Here is a 20106-nt window from a genome sequence, read left to right as displayed (position 1 = left end):
TGGTTGCAAATGACCACTTCTTTATTGATGCAACTGAAGGAAATGACCAGATACAATGCATAGCTCCAAGTAGGTACTCAGTAAACAGTAGTCCATACTATTACTTTGGCTAGCCTTTTTGGTTCTCATATCCCTAGGTCCTCTCTAATTTCAGACCAGGTACAACTGGGACTAGAAAGCTTTGTAAGACATCAGGTTGAATTTCCTAACCTGTTCACCCCACCACTAACCAGGCAGCTAAAAAAATAAGAACTCTTCCATTTGAGACTAGTGAAAATGACAGTTTCTTTCCCTTCCTAAAAGGCAATATATCCCCCTCCTGCCATAAGTCCCAGTTCACTAGTAAACACATAAAGTCATTTATGAGTTCTGTAAATTTGTTGAAAAGTCAAGGTTTTGCTGTTCCACATAGTTTAATTTTCCCAGATGCATTTTGTACATTCATGTCTGAGTATGGGGGAAGTGTTCTTCTTGGACCTCCCTCTGCTCATTTCTGATCAAATTTCATTAAAAGTTATATTCTTCTTGTTGGCATTCCTAAAATGGACTGCCTGTTTCTGAAAAGATTAAGGTGAGCTTTGGCATTCCCTAGTTACGCCTAGATTGACACATAGTTCTGTTTTTCATTCATTTCCTATTTAACACAGTTGGTGAATGCATGGCAGGGTTTACTGAACTACTTGTGAGTTTTCAATATAATTTCCTTTCAAGAAATGTTTCTTCTTAAAATAACTTTAATATGCAACAGCCATGTTTATTCTAAACTATTTATTTTCATTCCTCCTACCAGCATTTTTTAGTGTATGTCTGCCCAGTCCTCAATTACCTGTCACCTCAAACATTCGCTTCTTGAATGAAGTGACAACATTTCCATCCTTCCGCCTGAGTAAGGGGCTGCTTCTCCTCTCTGCCACTTTCTGTTTTAACCTGGACCGCACCTTCAAGTTGGGCTCAGAGGCTGGGGATTGAGACAAAGAAAATAGATAAAAATTAAAAAATAGAGAGCCAGCTGCTCCTGTGTATAAAAAACGGCTCACCCTTTTCTTGGTTCCTTCTCATCTCAAATTAAAATTCCAACCATGTAAAATAAGGCATTAACTCTAAATGAATGAAACAGACAAATATAGTAATTATTTTTATGAAATGTGCAAAATGTTTTCCTACTTCTCTAAATATGAAGTGAAAAAAGAGTAAAAATATAAAGTTTTCTACTTATTTTATCTGACAGAATTGGGATTGCTGGGAGGTTTAATCATTAAATATGTTTGGGTCAGAGTAAGATTTATTATACGTCATTGTCAGCTCTTTTAATTCTCCCAAGGGTGAAACGCAATACCACAAAAACAGTACCCTGATGTGATTTTAGAGACTCTGGCCTGACTTCTGGTAATAAGAAGACACCTCTGTAGCATATAATTTATGTCTAATTCTGATTCCTGGAATATTTCTTTGTCGGTAGTTTCTAACCTGATATCCTGAGAAAATATACTTGGTATATTAACACCAAACCAAGAAGAATCATTATGAATAAAACTTTCTACACATTTTGTATACAATCAAATAGAAAGAAAGGGTGGCCAAGCCTTAGATTTGAAAGTTCCGAGTTAGGTTATATGTTCCAAAGTACAAATGCACATTATACATTAGTATACATACATTAATATTTCTTTGGTTAAACTATTCTAGGTAGTGATGTTCTCTAATTTAGTAATTATGTATTAGGCTTCTACGTAATTATACTCTAGAAGAATGGGAACACTGGAATGAGCCCCTATGTAGTACAAGTCAGTGATGGTAACGAAAATGGTGATGACGTTGATGATGACAGTTATGAAAAGAGTGTTTCCAACGACAACTAACATTCATGTAGTGATTCCCATGTTCACTACTGTTGTAAACACTTTGTTAATATTAACTTGTTTAACCATAAGAAAAAATCTATATGGGACAGATTCTATTTATACCTTGATTAGATTAATGAGGCAACGAACACAGAGAGGGTAAGTAACTTGCCCAAGGTCTCAGAGGTAAAAAGGGATGACACCATGATCTGTACCTAGATAATCTAGATCAAGTCTATTCTTCTAAATACCAAAATATTTCTGCTCCACCCTTCCTTGTATATGAACATCATAACAATTATAAACCTTTTCCCAAAGCATTACTAATCATCTGCGTTAGATATGATGGTATCATGCAGCTAGAGTTTTCGGTGAGTGAAATGTTTTCTTTGAAGGAATTTTGTATTTTTGCCTGACTGCAAAGTGTGTCAAAGTAAAACTTAACAATCTTTTCTTTCTTATCCCTCTTTATTATTGATTTGTTTTTATGTTTAGACTTCAAATATCTGCATGTTCATTTTGTCTTTTTGTTTTCTGTTTCCCTTCTCTGCAGCTTGATGTTGGATGAAGAACCCCTACATTTTAGCTTTACTTGGAATGAACTTGGTGAAATAGGAACTTGAAAGAAATATCCAGTTATAAAAATAAAACAAGTTAATTTTTTTGTGTTATATACCTGATTTTATGGCTGAAAACCCTGAAAAGGTAGAGATGGGTGGCTTGAAAGTATTGCAAAAGTAGAAAATGAAAAAGGGGGTAGGCAGAGAGCAGGACTGAGAACAAGAAGCTCAGGGCCGGAGCCCTGATATGTACCATTTCCCAGGGCCCCCACCTTGAGGCAAAGAAGGTAAACAGTTTGGGTAAAGGATTAAGGTTCTTCCAGACCTTCCAGGAGTTGACAGTCCACTTTATCTTAGTGGAGAAGTCTGAATTTGAATTACTAGCATCTGATTCAATCAGGATTAAAGGGAGAAAATAAAACTGTATTAATTCACTTAGATATGTTTCCCTGTACATGTTTATTTTTAAATTCCTTTAAAACACCAATTGTTGTCTCTAAAAAGCTGTAAGTTAATAAATATATTCATCTGAAACCTAGAAAGGAAGGAATGAGGAATCTCTATGTACTAACTCTTATTGCTTTCCACTGTGGCCTTGCTTATAACCTGAAGACAAAAAATTACAGATTCTCAGACTTTGATCTAGACATGCCTTGATGATGAAATCTAAGTATAAAATGCTACCGATTGACTGGCTCTCCAGAGGAAGACTATCAATTGATTAATCACTTTAAAGGATGGAGTAGGAAATGCACTATGTTTTCAGTGAGAAGAGGTGAAGTCCACTTCCCAGCTATGGGATATTCAGTAAGACTCTAGTACTTTCTGAGCCTGGCTCTTCATTTCTGAAACATAAAAATCTAAGACTTCCTTTATTTTAGAGCTATGGCCACCTGATTAGATACCTGAAAATAACTGTGAAGATCTAGATGAATGCACGGGAAGGAAAGGTTTATGGAACTTTCATTACTGCTGCTACTGTTAAGGATGGCAGGAATGACCCGGTCAGAACTGGGTCCCCACTCTCCTGATTTTCAGTCCAGCCCCCTTCCCTCTCCTAACACACGGCACCAGTTGGGGCCAAGTTTCTGCAATCAAGACTAAAATGTGCCAAAAAGCTTGGAAAAACAGCATATGCCATTTAAACATTCTACGTGAAACCTAGAATTCCGTAAGCTTTTCAGGGAAAAGAAAATGATTTGTCAGGTCAGCACATAGCTTTAATTCCTATGTTTGTTTCAGAGTGGGCTGGATATACAGTTCTAAAATTTCTTTCAAAGGTCGACACAAAAAAAGTGAACACCAGACTAGGAATGAGAACTGGGTTCTGGTCTTGTAGCTATCAGCTACTAAAATCAATAACCTTGAATAATTCCTAGTCTCTGAATGTCAGTTCATTTATGCAAATCAGCTATAGATTACTAGTAGGGCATGGAGTACATTGGCTTTGGGTGAATTACTTCGTATCTTTAAACCTCAGTTTTTCATGTTAAAATGGGGACAGTTTTTTTTTCCCCTCCATGTGCCCCAATAGACTCCATTTTACATCTTTGTCTGAGCCCATAAGGCTGAGTACTGGGGTTGCATCACTCTAGTCCTTTGCTGGTTTTATTTCCTTTGGGCTCATCTATGGGTAGGACTGGTTAGTGATAAAGGATTATGGAGGAGGGAGGGGCCAGGGTATCCTCTGCTCTCTCTGCCTCAGTGTTGCATCACTGGCTAGAGTTTTGTTTCTTTCTGATTTCATCTCCCTCGAGAGGCTTCTGCTCCATGGTTCCAGCTTTCCCAGCACTCCAGAAACATTGTTTCCTCTCCTTGCTTTTTCAACCCTAGGGGTGGGAATCGTTTCTTGCTGCTATTTTCTGGGTGCCTCAACATCCCTAAGCAGTTGTAAAGTACTCCTTTCATAAAAGTCTATGACCAATATTGTGAAGGTTCTGTTTCCTACCAAGACTCTGATTAACCAAGTCCCACGTACTCTGCCAAGTTTTTGTAGAATTAAATTAAATCATGCTCAGTAGAGGATAAACCAGTGCTTCTCAGGGAAGATGTTAACACCATGGGACAATTGGTAATGTGTGGAGATATTTTGGATGGTCAGTATGGAGTATAGCTGTTGGGAATCTAGTGGGTAGAAGCCAGAGATGCTGCTAAACATCCTACAGTGTACATGGCAGATCCCAGAACGAAGAGTTATCTGGACTCAAATGTCTATACTGCCAAGTGTGAGAAACCCTGGGGTAAGAATCTGTAAATGGCAGTTGTTAATGACTATGCTACACTGCGATGATCAAAGAAGATAATACTATCTGTTAGACATTCTCAAAGAGGATGTGGAAGAGTAAGAAAAGATCATTAGAAATCAGGGAGTACTATACATCACTTGAAAATAATCAAGTGTTCACTATATTTTTATACTTAGAAATTTATTTCAAAACATTTTTAATATCACTGGTATTTCTATAGAAAGCAAAACAAGTCAACTTCATGTAGAAAGATGTAATTCTCAATTTTTGGTAGGATACTACTTGAAGCATTGTGATATTTTTATCTTTATCAGCTGAGGACATAGTTTTTAGTTTTTTTGTTTTTTTTTATAGTTTATTTTTTTGAGACAGAGAGACAGAGAGAGAGAGAGAGAGAGCGAGAGAGAGAGAGCGAGCGCCAGTTGGGGAGGGGCAGAGAGAGAGAGGGAGACTTAGAATCCAAAGGAGGCTCCATGCCGACAGCAGAGAGCCTGATGAGGCTCCTGGGGCTTGTGGGGCTCATACTCAAGAACGGAACCTTCAGATCATGACCTGAGCTGAAGTCAGAAGCTTAACTGACTGAGCCACCCAGACACCCCAAGGACATAGCTTTTTAAAAACTAGGAATCACTGATATTCAGTAAGTGCAACATAAATTTATTTTTTCAAAATATACAATACACTAGGGTGTCCTGGGTGGCTTATCGGTTAAGTGTCCAACTTCAGCCCCAGATCACGATCTCACGGTTTGAGAGTTTGAACTTACTTCAGATCCTCTGTCTCTCCCCCCCCACCTCTCTGCCTCTCCCCGACTTGTGCACGTGTGCATGTGTGTCCACATGCTCTCTCTCTCTTAAAAATAAATATTAGAAAATATACACAACGTAAAACTTTTCTAAATAAAGGTCCATATGCACTAGTTCTAGTAAAAACTTTCATCTGTATTTCAATACTGGTTTTGAGTCACCAGAGTCACCAAAGACATTAGTATCTCAGTGGTGAGGATGAAGGATGAAATGATAGATAACCATCATTTAGTCATTGCAATGCTTTATAAGCTCACTCCTCATATTTCAGAAGCCCACACACCAAAGCTCAGCATGATATATACCCAAGGCGTAGAATTAATGATCTATTGTGCTGACTCAGTTTGCAGTTAGAGTTAATTCCATTTTTAATGCTCTGGTCTCCCCAAAGGCTGAAGATTTCCATTCCAGTGACTTGCTAATGGGATGCTAATCCTCAAGAGCCCAGAAAGAGATCACTAACTGGGGAGACATTCTGCTTGTATCTCAATGTATTTCATGCCTAGTTGCACTAATTGCCTTTCTATTTTTACCCCATACCCATCGCTCTCTACATCTCAATTAATCACAGAAACAGAAGGCAAGCTTTTTAGTGTGTGTGCCCATCTGAATGCATGTGTCTGCTGAGAAGAAAACCTTGCATGAAAAATTGATTATCATTATTTAAATGAAAACAATCAATATTAAAATAAAGAGGACAGACCTAAAACCTTTTATTCTTTTCACTTAAAAGAAATTTAAAAGAGAACAAAATGAAACAGAAAACATGTGCAAGATGCTTCATGAGCTAAATGTATTTCAAATCTTTCTTTTCATACATGGTGCGGAATGAACTTAGGGGTGGCAGGGTTTGAGAACAAACAACGGGAAAGAAAGAGTAAAGCTAGGTAGCAGAAGCACAGGTTAAAAAATTAGGATTCCAATAGTAACTGACAAAGCCCAGACTTGTCATTTCACTTCAGCTTGTTTTATGTGAGTGTGAGGGTGTCATTTTTGCACACTTACACATACATACAGACATGGAAAGTATTTTTTGCAGAAGCAAAGAGGTCTCAAACAGAAAAAGATCAGACTCAGATTTTACTGCTAACTTTCCATGTACTAATTGCAACCATGGGTGAGTTCTCTGATCTCCGTGAATCATTTTAGTATCTACTACAGAGTAGTAATGATGCCTACCGTACATCATGGTGGATGATTAAAGGGGTGGAATAGAGTACATAGCTCAACTGGCTGGCTGTCACAAAAAAAGTTGTTCAACTGACAGATGTTGAATAAATGAATGTTTAATGTAGTCTATATGTAAGACTAAGAGAAACTTAAAATAAAAAAGTAGAAGGATAGAGAGCTACAACTGGTTTACTGCCTTTGCCTTTTGCAATGTTACCTATAAAAACAACAAAAACAGTAATTATCCCTTTTCTGATCTTTTACTCAGTATATTTAAATACACTTTTTTTGGGGGGGGGGCACCTGGGCGGCTCAGTCGGTTGGGTATCCGACTTTGGCTCAGGTCATGATCTCACGGCTGGTGAGTTCGAGCCACGCATCAGGCTCTGTGCTGACAGCTCAGAGCCTGGAGCCTGCTTCAGATTCTGTGTCTCCCTCTCTCTCTGCCCCTCCCCTGCTTGTGCTGTCTCTCTCTCAAAAATGAATAAAGATTTAAAAAAATAAATAAAATAAAATCAATTTTTTGTTGGTAATTGACTACATATTTTTTTCAATATTTTTACTTACCTGTTTATAATTTCTTTTTTTTTCATTTTTTAATGTTTATTTTACTTTTTAGAGAGAGAAAAAGAGGGGGAGAGAGAGAGAGAGAAAAGTGTGAGTGGGGGAGGGGCAGAGAGAGAGGGAGACACAGAATCTGAAGCAGGCTGCAGACTCTGAGCTGTCAGCACAGAGGATGCAGGGCTCGAACTCATGGACTGTGAGATCATGACCTGAGCTGAACCCGGACTCAACCGACTGGGCCACCCCGGTGCCCCTATAATTTCTACTTTATTTAGTTTCTGTCTTAAATACATCACCATCTACTAAGAATGATGCTTACTGTGTGCACTTTGTCCTTATTCCCTTTTAATTCTAAATTATGAACATTCTTTACACCAATAATTGAGACAAAAATTCAATACCACGTATCATGGTATACAGATGTTCTTCATTCTCATTTGAAATGATCATAAGGATAAAAGGAAGAAATTTCCACTGAGTAATGGCCAATAATACTATTAATTAAGAGCGCCTGGGTGGTTCAGCCGGTTAAGCACCCAACTCTTGATTTCAGTTGAGGTCATGATCTCATGGGGCTTTGCAATGACAGCACGGAGCCTGCTTGAGATTCTCTCTCTCCCCCCCCCGTCCCCCACTTGCGCACACCCTCTCTCTCCAAATAAATAAATGTTTAAAAAACAATACTATTTAGATAATAATTATCAATCAAAATTTAGTACTAGATTAATATATGTCTTTATACTAATGAATATTTGAGATATTCAACAATTTCACCTGCACTGCATGTTTAGCACTGAAATCACAAGTGAAGGTGAGACTTCTGTTGCCAACTTCAGATTCCTTCTCTGGCATTGTCATTCTTCCCTGCTGTACTAGATCTGTGTACTTGTTCACCCAGCCTCTCTCTCTTGCTGGATTTCTCTTGCTCTCTCCCACCCACAGGGCTACCTTAGGAGCTGCCATATTCTAATACTCTGTCACTTGGAACCAAGGACATAAAAGCTATCATTCATTCACTCTCTTCTGAATGCCCTTTAGGAAGATTAGGTTTCCTGTCTGAGTCACTTCTCCCTTTCAGGGTAGCAGTGTAGGAATCCATTCCATGTGAACTGTTCAATTAAGTAATCATTCCAATTATGAAAAGATACTTTGGGGACATAGAAAATTCTCTAATCTAGTTTATCTGAAGATCTGGGTTACTCTAATTAAAACTTTTCATAATTAGACAAAGGCTATGTATTTGCAAAGTCAGCATTCAGAATAATACTGCAAATCTAACACAACTTATATTTTTGGCTCAAATAATACAGATTTTTAATGTTATGAGTCAGATTTTGTACATTTTTATGTCAGGAGCAAAGTTTCTAATCTAACTCTTTCTAACTGTAACCATTTAATGATGTATAATTCATTCATATGAGTTTTAAAAAAATCATTTCTTTGGTAATTTTAACTTCTAATAACTAGCCACACTTACGGTAATTTATAAATGCAATTCCCTGAAGAAATTATAATACTATTCTTTTTGATTCAGAAATATTATTGTCAACATCTATCCATCTTCTTATTGGGAATATACCAAATATATCTGTTTGTTAAAAAGGATTATTCTCTTTCAAAAAGCATATTGGTATATGTTATGCACATTAGTCAATTTGCAGTGTGGTCTTCTGAAGTGTTTATTTTATTAACGACATTTATTGCTGCCTTCTGATTATATAGGTCATACATGTTCAATAATTTTAGAAATGGGGCAAATTGAGTTTTGCCTGCTAATATGTTTCTTTTGTGTTTTGTATATAAAAATATTTGAAAATGAGAATCAAATTATATTTATGATGGCATACTGTTTGTTCACTTAATGCATTATAAGTCTTTTCACAGGCAATTATATATTCTTTAAAATAATTCCATTTATTCTGTTTTTCACTCAAAAATCTATTATGAATCTTTCCCCAAGTAGCTATGCATTCTTTTAAAAACACATTATAAGGGTGTACCATATGTTATGTAGTCACATTTATATGTGAGTATGCAATAATTTGTTTAAACATTTGATAACTGGATGTTTAGGTGATCTACAGTGTTGCTTGGAAAGACCGCACCAGTGGCATGCATTATTGTGAACCTACGTTCGCACTTGTGAGTATTTCCTTCCATCAGTGTAAACAGGAATTTAACTCTTAGGTTCCTCACAATTGAAAATAACAACACTGGGCGCCTGGGTGGCTCAGTCTGTTAAGCGTCCGACTTCAGTTCAGATCATGATCTCACGGCTCCCAAGTTTGAGCCCTGCGTTGGGCTCTGTGCTGACAGCATGCAGCCTGGAGCCTGCTTCAGATTCTGCATCTCCCTCTCTCTCTTTGCCCCTCCCCATTTGTGTTCTGTCTCTGTCTCTCTCTTAAAAATAAATAGACAATTTTTAAAAAAAAAAAAAGGAAGAAAGCAACAACAACCTTATTATAATAAAAATTATCAATGGGCATACAGGGCAAAGAGTATTATTAAGTCCTACGAAGCAGCTCAGAGAAGTTGGAAAAACATATGGAGGTCCTGGTAACAGGAATGTGGTCCAGGATGGGGAGGTTGTTAGCCCTGCATGGGCATTTTCCCATAGCACTCATAGATGCTTCATATTGTCAGCCAGAGCAGGCATTCTAAAACTCAAAGGCCCAGGACAAGACACTCAGTTTCTTCTTCTATCTAAGAGCAGTACTCTGTACTGAAAACTGTACCCTTTTTTACACCAGTGTTTCTTCTGAGTGCCTGGTGCTTACCTGGCTTCGTTAGCACTTAGTGGAAATGAATGAATAAATGAATACAAAACTTGCTACTCAATGCTAGATTTAAGAAAAAAAAAAAATACTAGGACAAACAAAGGAGAAAATAACAATTTTCCTTGAATTTTTAGGACATTTAAAGTACAAATTCCCATTTTTAAGGAATAATATAAGATACTTTAATCAAACAATATGATTCTGGACAAAAACAAATTATAATTTATACAATATTTCATTACTTTTTTATAGTTAAAATGAAAACTTTCTATTTAGTTGGTTCCATTGTTTAATGTCATTTAATTTTCTATTGAGTAACAATACTGATAACATAGGCTGCAAGTTCCATGAGGGCTGGGAATGGGTACAGTTATGTTTCCATTGCTTATTCAGTACTTATGCAATACCTACTACATAGAGTAAATCTGTAAGTTATTTATTGAACAAATGAATGAATCAATGAATGTGAAAAAGTGTGTGTTAAACACTGAGGCAACTGCCTCATCAATAAAATAGAAAGCCTTTCTCTCCTAGGTACTCAAGGTCTAACAAAAATGAATGACAGACTGTGATCAATGCCATGCTATAAGTATAAGCAGGTTGTGGCTGTAAGGCACAGAGGGGGAAATCCTGGGGGCTGAGTGAAATACTGACAGGCCGACCTGGGAGGAAAGTACAATTCTATATGGAGAAAACAACCTTGTCCAGGGGAAGGTGCTGGCAAATTCAAGGAATGAATATTGAGTATGCTAACACATTGAGAAAGGGATACTAAATGGAAAATAAGGCTTCAAAAAAATATCAAGCAAAATTTAGCTAAATTATGCAATACTAAGAGAGGATATTTGATATATATCTTCAAACTCTCTTTCTTTCTTCTTAGCAGACAAGCGTGCATCTTTCCCATTCAAACAAAAATAAGCCCTCCTAAGATATAAATTATTAGCTACTATCTGTAGTTATACTTTAATTCACAGTCAAGCTTTTTTTTTTAAGTAGCCTTAAACTTGCCACCACCACTTCCTAACCTCAAACCACTGCAATATGGCTCTAACCTTCACTGTTTCACTGAAATTACTCCACCACACATAGTGCTCAGAACAGTAGATGTCATAATTTTGTGTCTATTCTCAGTACTTAGCAACTACACAGACTCATGGTAAGTCTCAATAAGCAGTTGCTAAATGAATAAATGCATGCTTACACATATTCAAGCATGAAAGGAAACTTAATTAAAGGTTGGGTTTCAAATGTTGTTGAGAAGCAAAGTAGATGAACTTCAACTTTTCTAATTCCTAAAAATTTCTTGATGTTCAGTGTTATGGCAAGAAGTCTTATAGATCAGATGTGGAATGCAGAAGGAATTTCATTTTTCTGGCAAGCACGAAAAATAACATGTTTTGGATTCCAGGAAATCATATCCCCTAAGTCTAGAATACCTTCATATTTATCTAGACATGTATCTAGAATACTTCCTTTTATACATTTTAATATTTTAAGTATAAGATATTTACCTAAATAAGGACAAATTCTGAAAATCCATACTTTGAAAATACAGTAAAATGTTGAATTATCACTTCATTGAAATAAACTAGATTAAGGGCATATTCAGTCTTCTTCAATCCAGTTTCTAAAATCTATTAAGACATTTTTTTAACGCGTATTTTTGAGAAAGAGAGCACACAAGCAGGGAAAGGGCAGAGAGAGGGAGACACAAAATCCAAAGCAGGCTCCAGGCTCTGAGCTATTGGCACAGAGCCCGAGGCAGGGCTCGAACCCATGAGCAGTGAGATCATGACCTGAGCTGAAGTTGGATGCTCAACTAACTGAGCAACTCAGGCGTCCCTCTAAAATGTATGTTTTAACCCACAGCCTAAAGGTTTATAATAAAGTCTTACTTCTAACTAGTATTTTACAACTTAAATAATATGCTACTTTGGGGGTTATCTGAATTTATAGACATATTTATATCTTTTTAAAATAAAAGTCCTCTTTAGTTCTAAAATTCCACACTTATAAATAAAAATTCAGAATACATTACTTAATCATGCTAATAATATTTCAGGAATGAACGAATTCCTGTCTATGCATGAAAGAAATTATACCATGATGTACTTTACAGTTTTATTTACTTCCCTTATTATATGTGTCCTTTATATACTCTTTCAAATAGAAATGTCATGAAGAATAGTTTTATTTGTGATGTAAAACTTTTTAACACTTTCTACCCAGATACTTCATAAGAGCTATAGGTATAAACATAGATGTGAATTGATTTCATGACAGAGTGAGGGCCATCTGAATGGGTGAGATCTGCATAGGGACAGCCCAGTATTTGATAGGGACACAATTTCTCCCAGGAAACAAGCATACAGTCAGGATTGTATGGTCCAGAAAATTAACACCTATCACCTAATAACTCTCTGGGTATCACCATAAATCTAACCTTATTTGTGCTCTCAGCATGAACCTTACTTGGTCACATTAATAAGAGTCTGGCACTGATTCCCAGTCTTGATTCTGCCACTGTGGTATGATTTGGGTAAAATATTATTCAATGTCTCTATGCCTCAATTTTCTTGCCTGAAAATGTGACATTCTCCTGACTTTAAAGAGTTCATAAGTATTAAAGAGAATGATATCCAGTAAATATACTAAAATCACTGTCTAATCTTAAATGCTGTAAACCTTACTTTCTTCAAATATATGGCTTTAAACTTTTAAAAACTTTTTTCTCTTATGTTTATTTAAAAATTTTCAGTTCATTCCCATAAAACTATAAAATTGTTATCTAGCTTGCTACTTTGTTTCCTTTTTTTTCTTCTGACTTGCCCAGTTTACAACTCTCCAAAAGCAGTTACTCAATCTTATTCCCACAAAATATTACTGTGAACTATGTTCTTAAAAATTACTTCATAAAGAATCTTCCTATATTTTTAAATACCTAAAGAGATGTATACTAGATGTATACTAGTTCCTAATATTACTCTATACATGTATTTATTCATATAAGAGAAATTTATTCGGTGCCTATTATAAGCTCTCTGAATACAATAGCAAACAAGCTATAGGTATTATCCTCAAAGATTTCTCACAGAATCTTAATTTTAATATAGACATATATTCATGAAGATATGTCCAGATTTATTTTGGCAAATATATTCGGAATAAGGAATGTAGTGTGTATTTAGCGTAGCTCTGTGGGTGATAAAAAGGCACCAAGTAAAGCTTAACAAAGGGGAAGTATGTATTAGCTAAGCATTTACAGAAAAGTATGAACTATCCAAGCATACAGTGGAGGAAGAGCAAGGACTATTTGGAAAATCAGGTGTGAATGGCTTATGTGAGTGTGAAGCAGAGAGTTCTTCTGGGACTGTAACTTGTTTGGGACTGCTCATGCAAGTGGTATGAGAGGGTGGAGTGGAGAAAGGTTACAGAGAAGGCTACGTCAGGAGGGGAGAAGGCAAGAGAAAGTTTGTGAATACCATGTAAGGATTTTAGCCTTCAAGATGACAGAAGAAGTATCACGGGGGCACCTTGTTGGCTCAGTCAGTAGAGCATCCAACTCCCGATCTCAGGATCCTGAGTTTGAGCCCCACCTTGAGTGTAGAAATTACTTAAATTAATTAATTAATTAAAAAAAGAAGAGTTATTACATGAGTCTTAAGTAGGAGGATAGGAACACTAGATTTAAAATTTAAAAAGACAGAGAGTTGACTGGCCAAAGTTATGCTGGAGTCAGAGAATGGTCAACCACTGGAATGGGCATTGAACTAAATGGGTATTGAACTGCAACAGACTGCATATTGAGGAAGGGAAGGTTTAAGAGCAAGCGATGACAGAAGATTCTACAATAAGATAGAGGACAACCAGTTCCCCAGTTTTCTGGATTAGCTCACTATGTAGAAGGTGGTTCCACTAGTCTCCTCAGGCAATCGCATTGTGTGGTTTAGTTTAAGTGGCTTTCTGGTCAATCTTGCCATGCACATTTATATTGTTTAGTGTTTAATTACTACTACTTGTAACTGTTATCTGCTTCACTATAATTTTGAGTCTTTCAGTGCAACCATTAGGAACATTTGGCCCTTCAAAACCCCTGACACCCAACCAGGTGCCATGGATAAACAGCACCAATAACAAAGGGTCAGCACTGATATCTAAACAACAGGAGTTTGTCCTTCACCTGGCTCAAACTCTAGCTACCTTACTTCCTGTTCTTCTTCTCCCGTTTCAAAACCTTCCAAGTCATTTGGGCAGATCTTGTTATTATTTTCCTTTACAAATTTTGCTTTTGTAAACTTTATGTTTTGGAATGTTCTCAGTAATTCACTTCTGCCTCAATGGAATTCACAGCTTCATTATCTTTATTCTAGATTTTCTTTGTAATACATATTTATAAGAAAACAAAAATATCTATCTCAGACTGATGTAAAAGGCAACATTTTGCCTCTGGATTTATTAAGGTCACCTCAGAGTCCTTCTCTAGACAGATCTTCAGTTAAACACCTTCTATTAGCCAACTTTCTCTGGATAACTATCTAGATAAATAGATCTCAAACTTCAAATAAACTGGTGAAGAAGTACTAAGTGAAAGGATTCTATACAATCATCATTCTAATAAAAACTCTAAATTAGTTGTGGTAGGCAGAATAAGGCAACAGAGATATCTATGTCTTACTCTCCAGAACGTGTGACTGTTACTTTACATGGTGAAAAAATAATTAAGGTTGCAGATGGATTTATGGTTGCTAATTAGCTCATTTAAAGAGAAGGAGATTATCCTGGATTGTCCAGGTGGGCCCAGGATAATCACAAGTGTCTTTTGAAAATACTAAAAAGAGAGGCAAAAGAGTGCCAGAGCAATGCAGTTCAAGACTCAACTAGTCACTGCTGGCTTCGAAGAGGGAAGTGGGCCACGAGCCAGAGAATGCAGGCAGCCCCCAGAAGCTGGAAACATCAAGGAGATGAAAATGCCCCTAGAGCCTCTAGAAAGGAACACGGCTCTGCTGACACCTCAATTTTAGCCCAGAGAGACCCATTTTGGACTTCTGACCTCCAGTACAGAAAGATCATAAATATGTGTGTTTTAAGGTACTAAGTTTGTAGTAATTTATTACAGGAGCCATAGGAAGCCAATACAGCAGTCCAGTGAATTCCAAGGTTGGCATTGTTTTGCAAGTAGCATATTCTTAAATACTGGTTACGATTAGATCAGGTTTTACTGTGCTATGTTTTTATTGCATTATTTTTAGGTAAGAAGTCAGATATTAAAGAAAACTATTAAGATATATGCTCATCAGTTAGCAAAATACTAGGACAATAATTAAAATTAATATTTACTATTTTATCATATTTAATTTTCTATAAAAGGTAAAAGTTTTATTAATATATATTTTATTTGTGAAAAGATAGAAAGGAGAAAAAAGAGACAAAAACAGAGCTTTTTTCTTTATTTTTTCTGTTAAAGATCCATAAGTGTGTAAGCTAAAGATCATTTATTTTAACCCTGAAATGCTAAGAATACTTTGTACATATTAAATAGCCATGATAAGCAAGCACTTTCCAAAATGCACTCAAGTGGGAACATTTTACTGTTTTTTCCTTCACAGATTCCATTTGAGATATTAGATTATTAAGCCAAAAAACAACTGTATTATAAGGCCCATTCCTAAACACAATTTCCCTTTTTTAGTGCAATGTAAGTTAGAGGAGAGAGAAAAAAAACGGTTTAAACATCTAATTAGCCAGTTTCAAAATGTAGTTAATTAAAATAATTTTGCTTTTATATATGATCTTCATGGTATGAGATACAATTCCAGTCTCCTACAACTTAATCAGATGAATATAAAATGTAACGTTCCATCTGGTAAATCAATTTAACAGACATAATTGTGCCCCACCATAACTCAATAAGACACTGAGGAAAACCATTGAAATGCTATTTCCTTTTCTTTAGAAGAGAATTATGTACAATTTCAGCATGCTTTGCATTTCTAAAAGTTAAAGTCAACAGGGAGGTATCACTCTCCTTTACATGAGTTTCCCATGAGAAAATCAACAGCAAAGTATAAAGCCTGTGCTGTTATTCCTGAAACACTCCATAATACTAACTTGGCTTTAACCAGAACATATTATTTGGCAGCTAAAACCTTTAATTAGAGTTGTGGTTTGAACAGATTTTCACAGAATTTATGTTCTATCAGGGCTCAAAGAACAGCATTGTTTTTCTTACCAGTTTATTCTATTTCAGGTGGTTTAAATGTTGTACTTGAGCTAGGAGTGGAAAAAAAGAGAATGTTGCTGATTCTCATTTAATTGGTTTTAATTATGACTGGACATTTCTGAAGGAGAACTAATAGCAATAGGACAAGAGGAGAGCCCCTTTAACTGAGACACACCCTTTAACTATTATTAACTGAGCACTTGCTTTGTGCCAAGTTGTATATTAGGTATTATGGGAGGAAAAATATATATCTAAAAAAGAGTGAGATGGTAGGGAAAGGTCTTCACTTGGTGATGGACTGGAAAAGAGGAGACAAAAGACAAAGCCAAGATGAATCTCACAGTCAACCCTGTGTGATTAGAGCAGAGGTTTTAGCAGAATAGAGGAAATCAGGAGTAGAAGCATGTCTTGAAGTGGAAGGTGTGAGGGTCAACTTTTTTTTTAAAGTTTATTTATTTTGAGAGAGAGAAAAAGAGAGCTTGTGCATGTGTGGGGGAGGGGCAGAGAGAGACGGAGAGAAAGAATCTCAAGCAGGGTATGTGTGATCAGTGCAGAGTCCAATGCAGAGCCCCATTACGGGCTTGATCTCACAAACTGTGAAATAATGACCTGAGCCAAAATCAAGAGTCAGAGATCAACTACCCAGGTGGCCTAGTGAGGGTCAACTTTTAAGCCTGGGAGGTGACAATAATGGCAGAACATCTTGGGAATGTCAGCCTGGAGCCTATGGAGAGGTTGAGAATTAGAGATGTAGATTTTGACCATAAATTTAAAGGTAAAAATGAAAATGGTCCTGATCAGTCTGTTCATTTTACGAATGAGAAAGTTGAGTTAAACCCTGCTGTCAGAGGTACCTACTGATAAGACTGAATAAGAACTAGAATTAAAGCCTTTAATAGGCTGATGGTAATGAAAACGTGGGAAAATTAAAACAATGAAAAACAACATGCAGAGAGGAGGAGACAACTGAACTTGAAAAATCCCATGTTTCCATGGGCTGCATGCAGAAAGGATGCAGTAAGGAAACAGAGAGGGGAAGCAGATGAATGGAAGAGTAGCATTAAAATTAAGCTTTAAAGGAGAAAGAGTAAGAGTTGGTGAGTGGAGACAAAAGCCACAAAAGATAAAGGAAAAAAAAAAAAAACTAAGAAAAAGCCATAGATTTAGGGATTTGTAAGTCACCGGTGTCCTATGAGAATAATGATAAGGAAGAGAAAAATGAGTTAAATCAGATGATATACATTTCTGTAACATCATAACCTAGCAGAATAACTAAGCAGAATAGATGCTCAGTAAGTGTTATTCTGAATTCAATCGTATATGTAATGATGGAATAGATTTAAATTTTGACAACAAAGGGAAGAGGGAAAACCTAGAACAAGGGATGTGAATTTTTATTGATTTTTATTACTTTAAGAAAGGGGTCAATTTTGAAAGTCGAAAACATTCCGGAAGGAGCTTGTTAATAGGAAGACTTAAAAAATGCTTGCCTCCTGGGGATAAGGTTAACAGCAAAATCTCCTAGAGATTTTGAGATACTGAGCTCCTGGAAAGCAAAGATGGCCTCTTTGTCAGCTCTGTGTGCCCTGAGTGAGAACAATTTCTGGCCCAGAGTAAGTGCTGAATAAAAGTCAGCTCTCATTTCCCTCTGCTACCATCTCATTCAGCAAAATCAAAAGAGGGCACCTTTGAAAACTGCCTCTTTCCTTGCAATAGCTTAAATTAGAAGACTGCTAATGAAACTCTGAGAAGTATGGCAATACTTAAGAACTGACCTTCCCAATCTTTCCCACCCTTTGCAGCCTTCATTCTGTGAAGTAGCAGAAAGGCAGATCATATCCAGTGTCAGAGGAAGATGTCTCACTGATCACCCACCTCAATCTCCAAACTCCTATGCAACCCTTACCCACCTTTAATTTCCTTCTAATTGTAAATGAAACATATACAACTTTTTTGACCACACATTTTAATACAATTTCTACCAACAAGTTTCAAAACACTTCCTTCTAGTCAACCTGAAGTTTCAACCTTTAGCATACTGAGATTTTTTTTTTAACTCAAAAGTTCTCTGTACACATAAACTTCCTGATTTTGGGCTTTTCGTTCTCCCTATAGAATCTGCACATTAAGGGAGAAAAGAGACCTGACTGTCACGGACTTCCCTCATGTGCCAGCATCTCCATTCCCCTTGCTGGTGGAATATTTTCCTGTGTTCTCATATCATTCATCTCTAGGCTTTACTCATTTGCCGCCTCTGGATTATATGGTTTACTTACGAACAAGTGAAAGGTATTATGATGTTTCCAATACCTATCCTTGAAACACCCACACTTTCAGGTCTCTTCTTTCCTCCTGTAGCACAGAGCTCTTCCTCCTTGAATTCTCCAACTTGTTACCATCTTTCCTGCCCTGGGAAAAGCCCTGGCACTTCCCTAAGCCCGCTCACTTCTCTCACTGTCCAAACATTCATATGCATATTCTCCCTACATCTCTCAGTCTCTCAGTCTCTCAGTCTCTCTCTCTCTCTCTCTCTCTCTCTCTCTCTCTCTCTCGTCTGCTTCTCTCTGGTCCTGTCTGCTTCTCTCTCTCTCTCTCTCTCACACACACGTTCTCCTCAAAATAGCTCAAAATGCCCAAACTTACTAAGTTTTCTGTGTGACTCCAAGAAAACTCTAATTCTGAAATTTCAGTTGATCTTCAATTTTACTTTTTACATCATATTTCTATCTTTCATCAGTACAATCAAAACAACTCATCAACTTTCTTCTCAACATCTTAATGTCAATTGGTTTTATCATTTTTCCAATTCTAGTGAAATCTATAGTACTACGCTAGTACCCACACATTTTGGTGTCAGAAAGACTGGAGTTCGAATTCTACCTCTGTTGTTTACTAGCTGTGTGAACTTGGATCCGTTTATAAGTTCTCTGAATGTTTCTTCTTACCAAAGCAATTAGGTTAAACTCTCTGCTTTTCCATTCTTTTCTTTCTTCCAGATCTGCATAGATCACCAAGATCTCTCTCTAAAGCTTTGCTTGTTTAATGTTAATCTCACACATGGAAGGAAATGCACGGCACTGACTTCTTTGGTCCTCTTCTTATACCAGGCTTCAAGAGAAAAGTGACTTCTTGCAAACTGAGTCTGGTACTACCTTATCTAGCAAAAGTTTCCTCCAATACTGTCAAAAGTAAGTCCTCCACCTTAAGATCCTTAAGATGCTCACTCCGTACCACCTTGCCTTTTTAAAAGTTTTTCTTTTTATGTTTGTTTATTTTTTGAGAGAGACAGAGCACAAGTGGGGGAGGGGCAGAGACAGAGAGGGAGACACAGAATCTGAAAAAGACTCCTAGCTGTCAGCACAAAGCCCAATGTGGGGCTCGAACTCAGGAACGGTAAGATCATGACCGGAGCTGAAGTCAGACGCTCAGCAGACTGAGCCACCCAGGTGCCCCTCACCTTACCTGTTTGATTCTCCCCTCTCCACCTACCTAGTGTTCCAAAGGTACTGTGAACCCATTTTCTCTCCCAAGACTTCCCTCCATACTCTAGCCTTCACTCCTTGCTCATAAGTCTAAAGCACTTTAAAAACTTTAAAACATTATCATCTTAGTCACCTAATATTCTATGGCCGTATCAAATCTTTGGGGAATAAAATGGGTAAAGATTTTAAAAAATAAACAAATGAATGCATAAACAGACATGCCTTCTATTTGTATTTACTGCATATGTTTTCACAAATAGAATAGTTATCATGAAGGCAGAAAATTTGTTTAATAGAGCCTCAGAGTCAAAACTAGCATAATATCAAAACATAAAAGAAACATAGAAAGCATTTTTGCAGTATTTTAAAGTATAAAATTTTATACTTTTATACATTATAAAATCTTTGAACTCTGGTAATTATCTTTAGGAATATTT

The 20106-nt window shown here is 36.7% G+C and overlaps 1 protein-coding gene across 9 annotated transcripts in view; it reads right to left on the bottom strand.

The window, feature by feature from the left end:
* HDAC9 (histone deacetylase 9) overlaps positions 1 to 20106 on the bottom strand; it is a 929650-nt gene that overhangs the window by 401394 nt on the left and 508150 nt on the right. For 5 of the 9 annotated variants that reach the window (XR_008420659.1, XM_053898416.1, XM_053898417.1 and 2 more), the window contains one exon: positions 827 to 958. The exons of the other annotated variants lie outside the window; for them this stretch is intronic. Coding sequence is in view for 4 of the 5 variants with exons in the window: in XM_053898416.1 (XP_053754391.1) it covers positions 827 to 958 (132 nt within the window). In the remaining variant the exon portion in view is untranslated. The remainder of the gene's footprint in view (positions 1 to 826; positions 959 to 20106) is intronic. 9 annotated transcript variants of the gene reach the window in all.

This window comes from Panthera pardus, unplaced genomic scaffold (assembly GCF_024362965.1).
Source record: "Panthera pardus isolate Hobbes unplaced genomic scaffold, ASM2436296v1 HiC_scaffold_8, whole genome shotgun sequence".
Taxonomy (NCBI): Eukaryota; Metazoa; Chordata; class Mammalia; order Carnivora; family Felidae; genus Panthera; species Panthera pardus.
The sequence above is the reverse complement of the archived record's forward strand: the minus strand, read 5'-3'. Positions and strand labels throughout refer to the sequence as shown.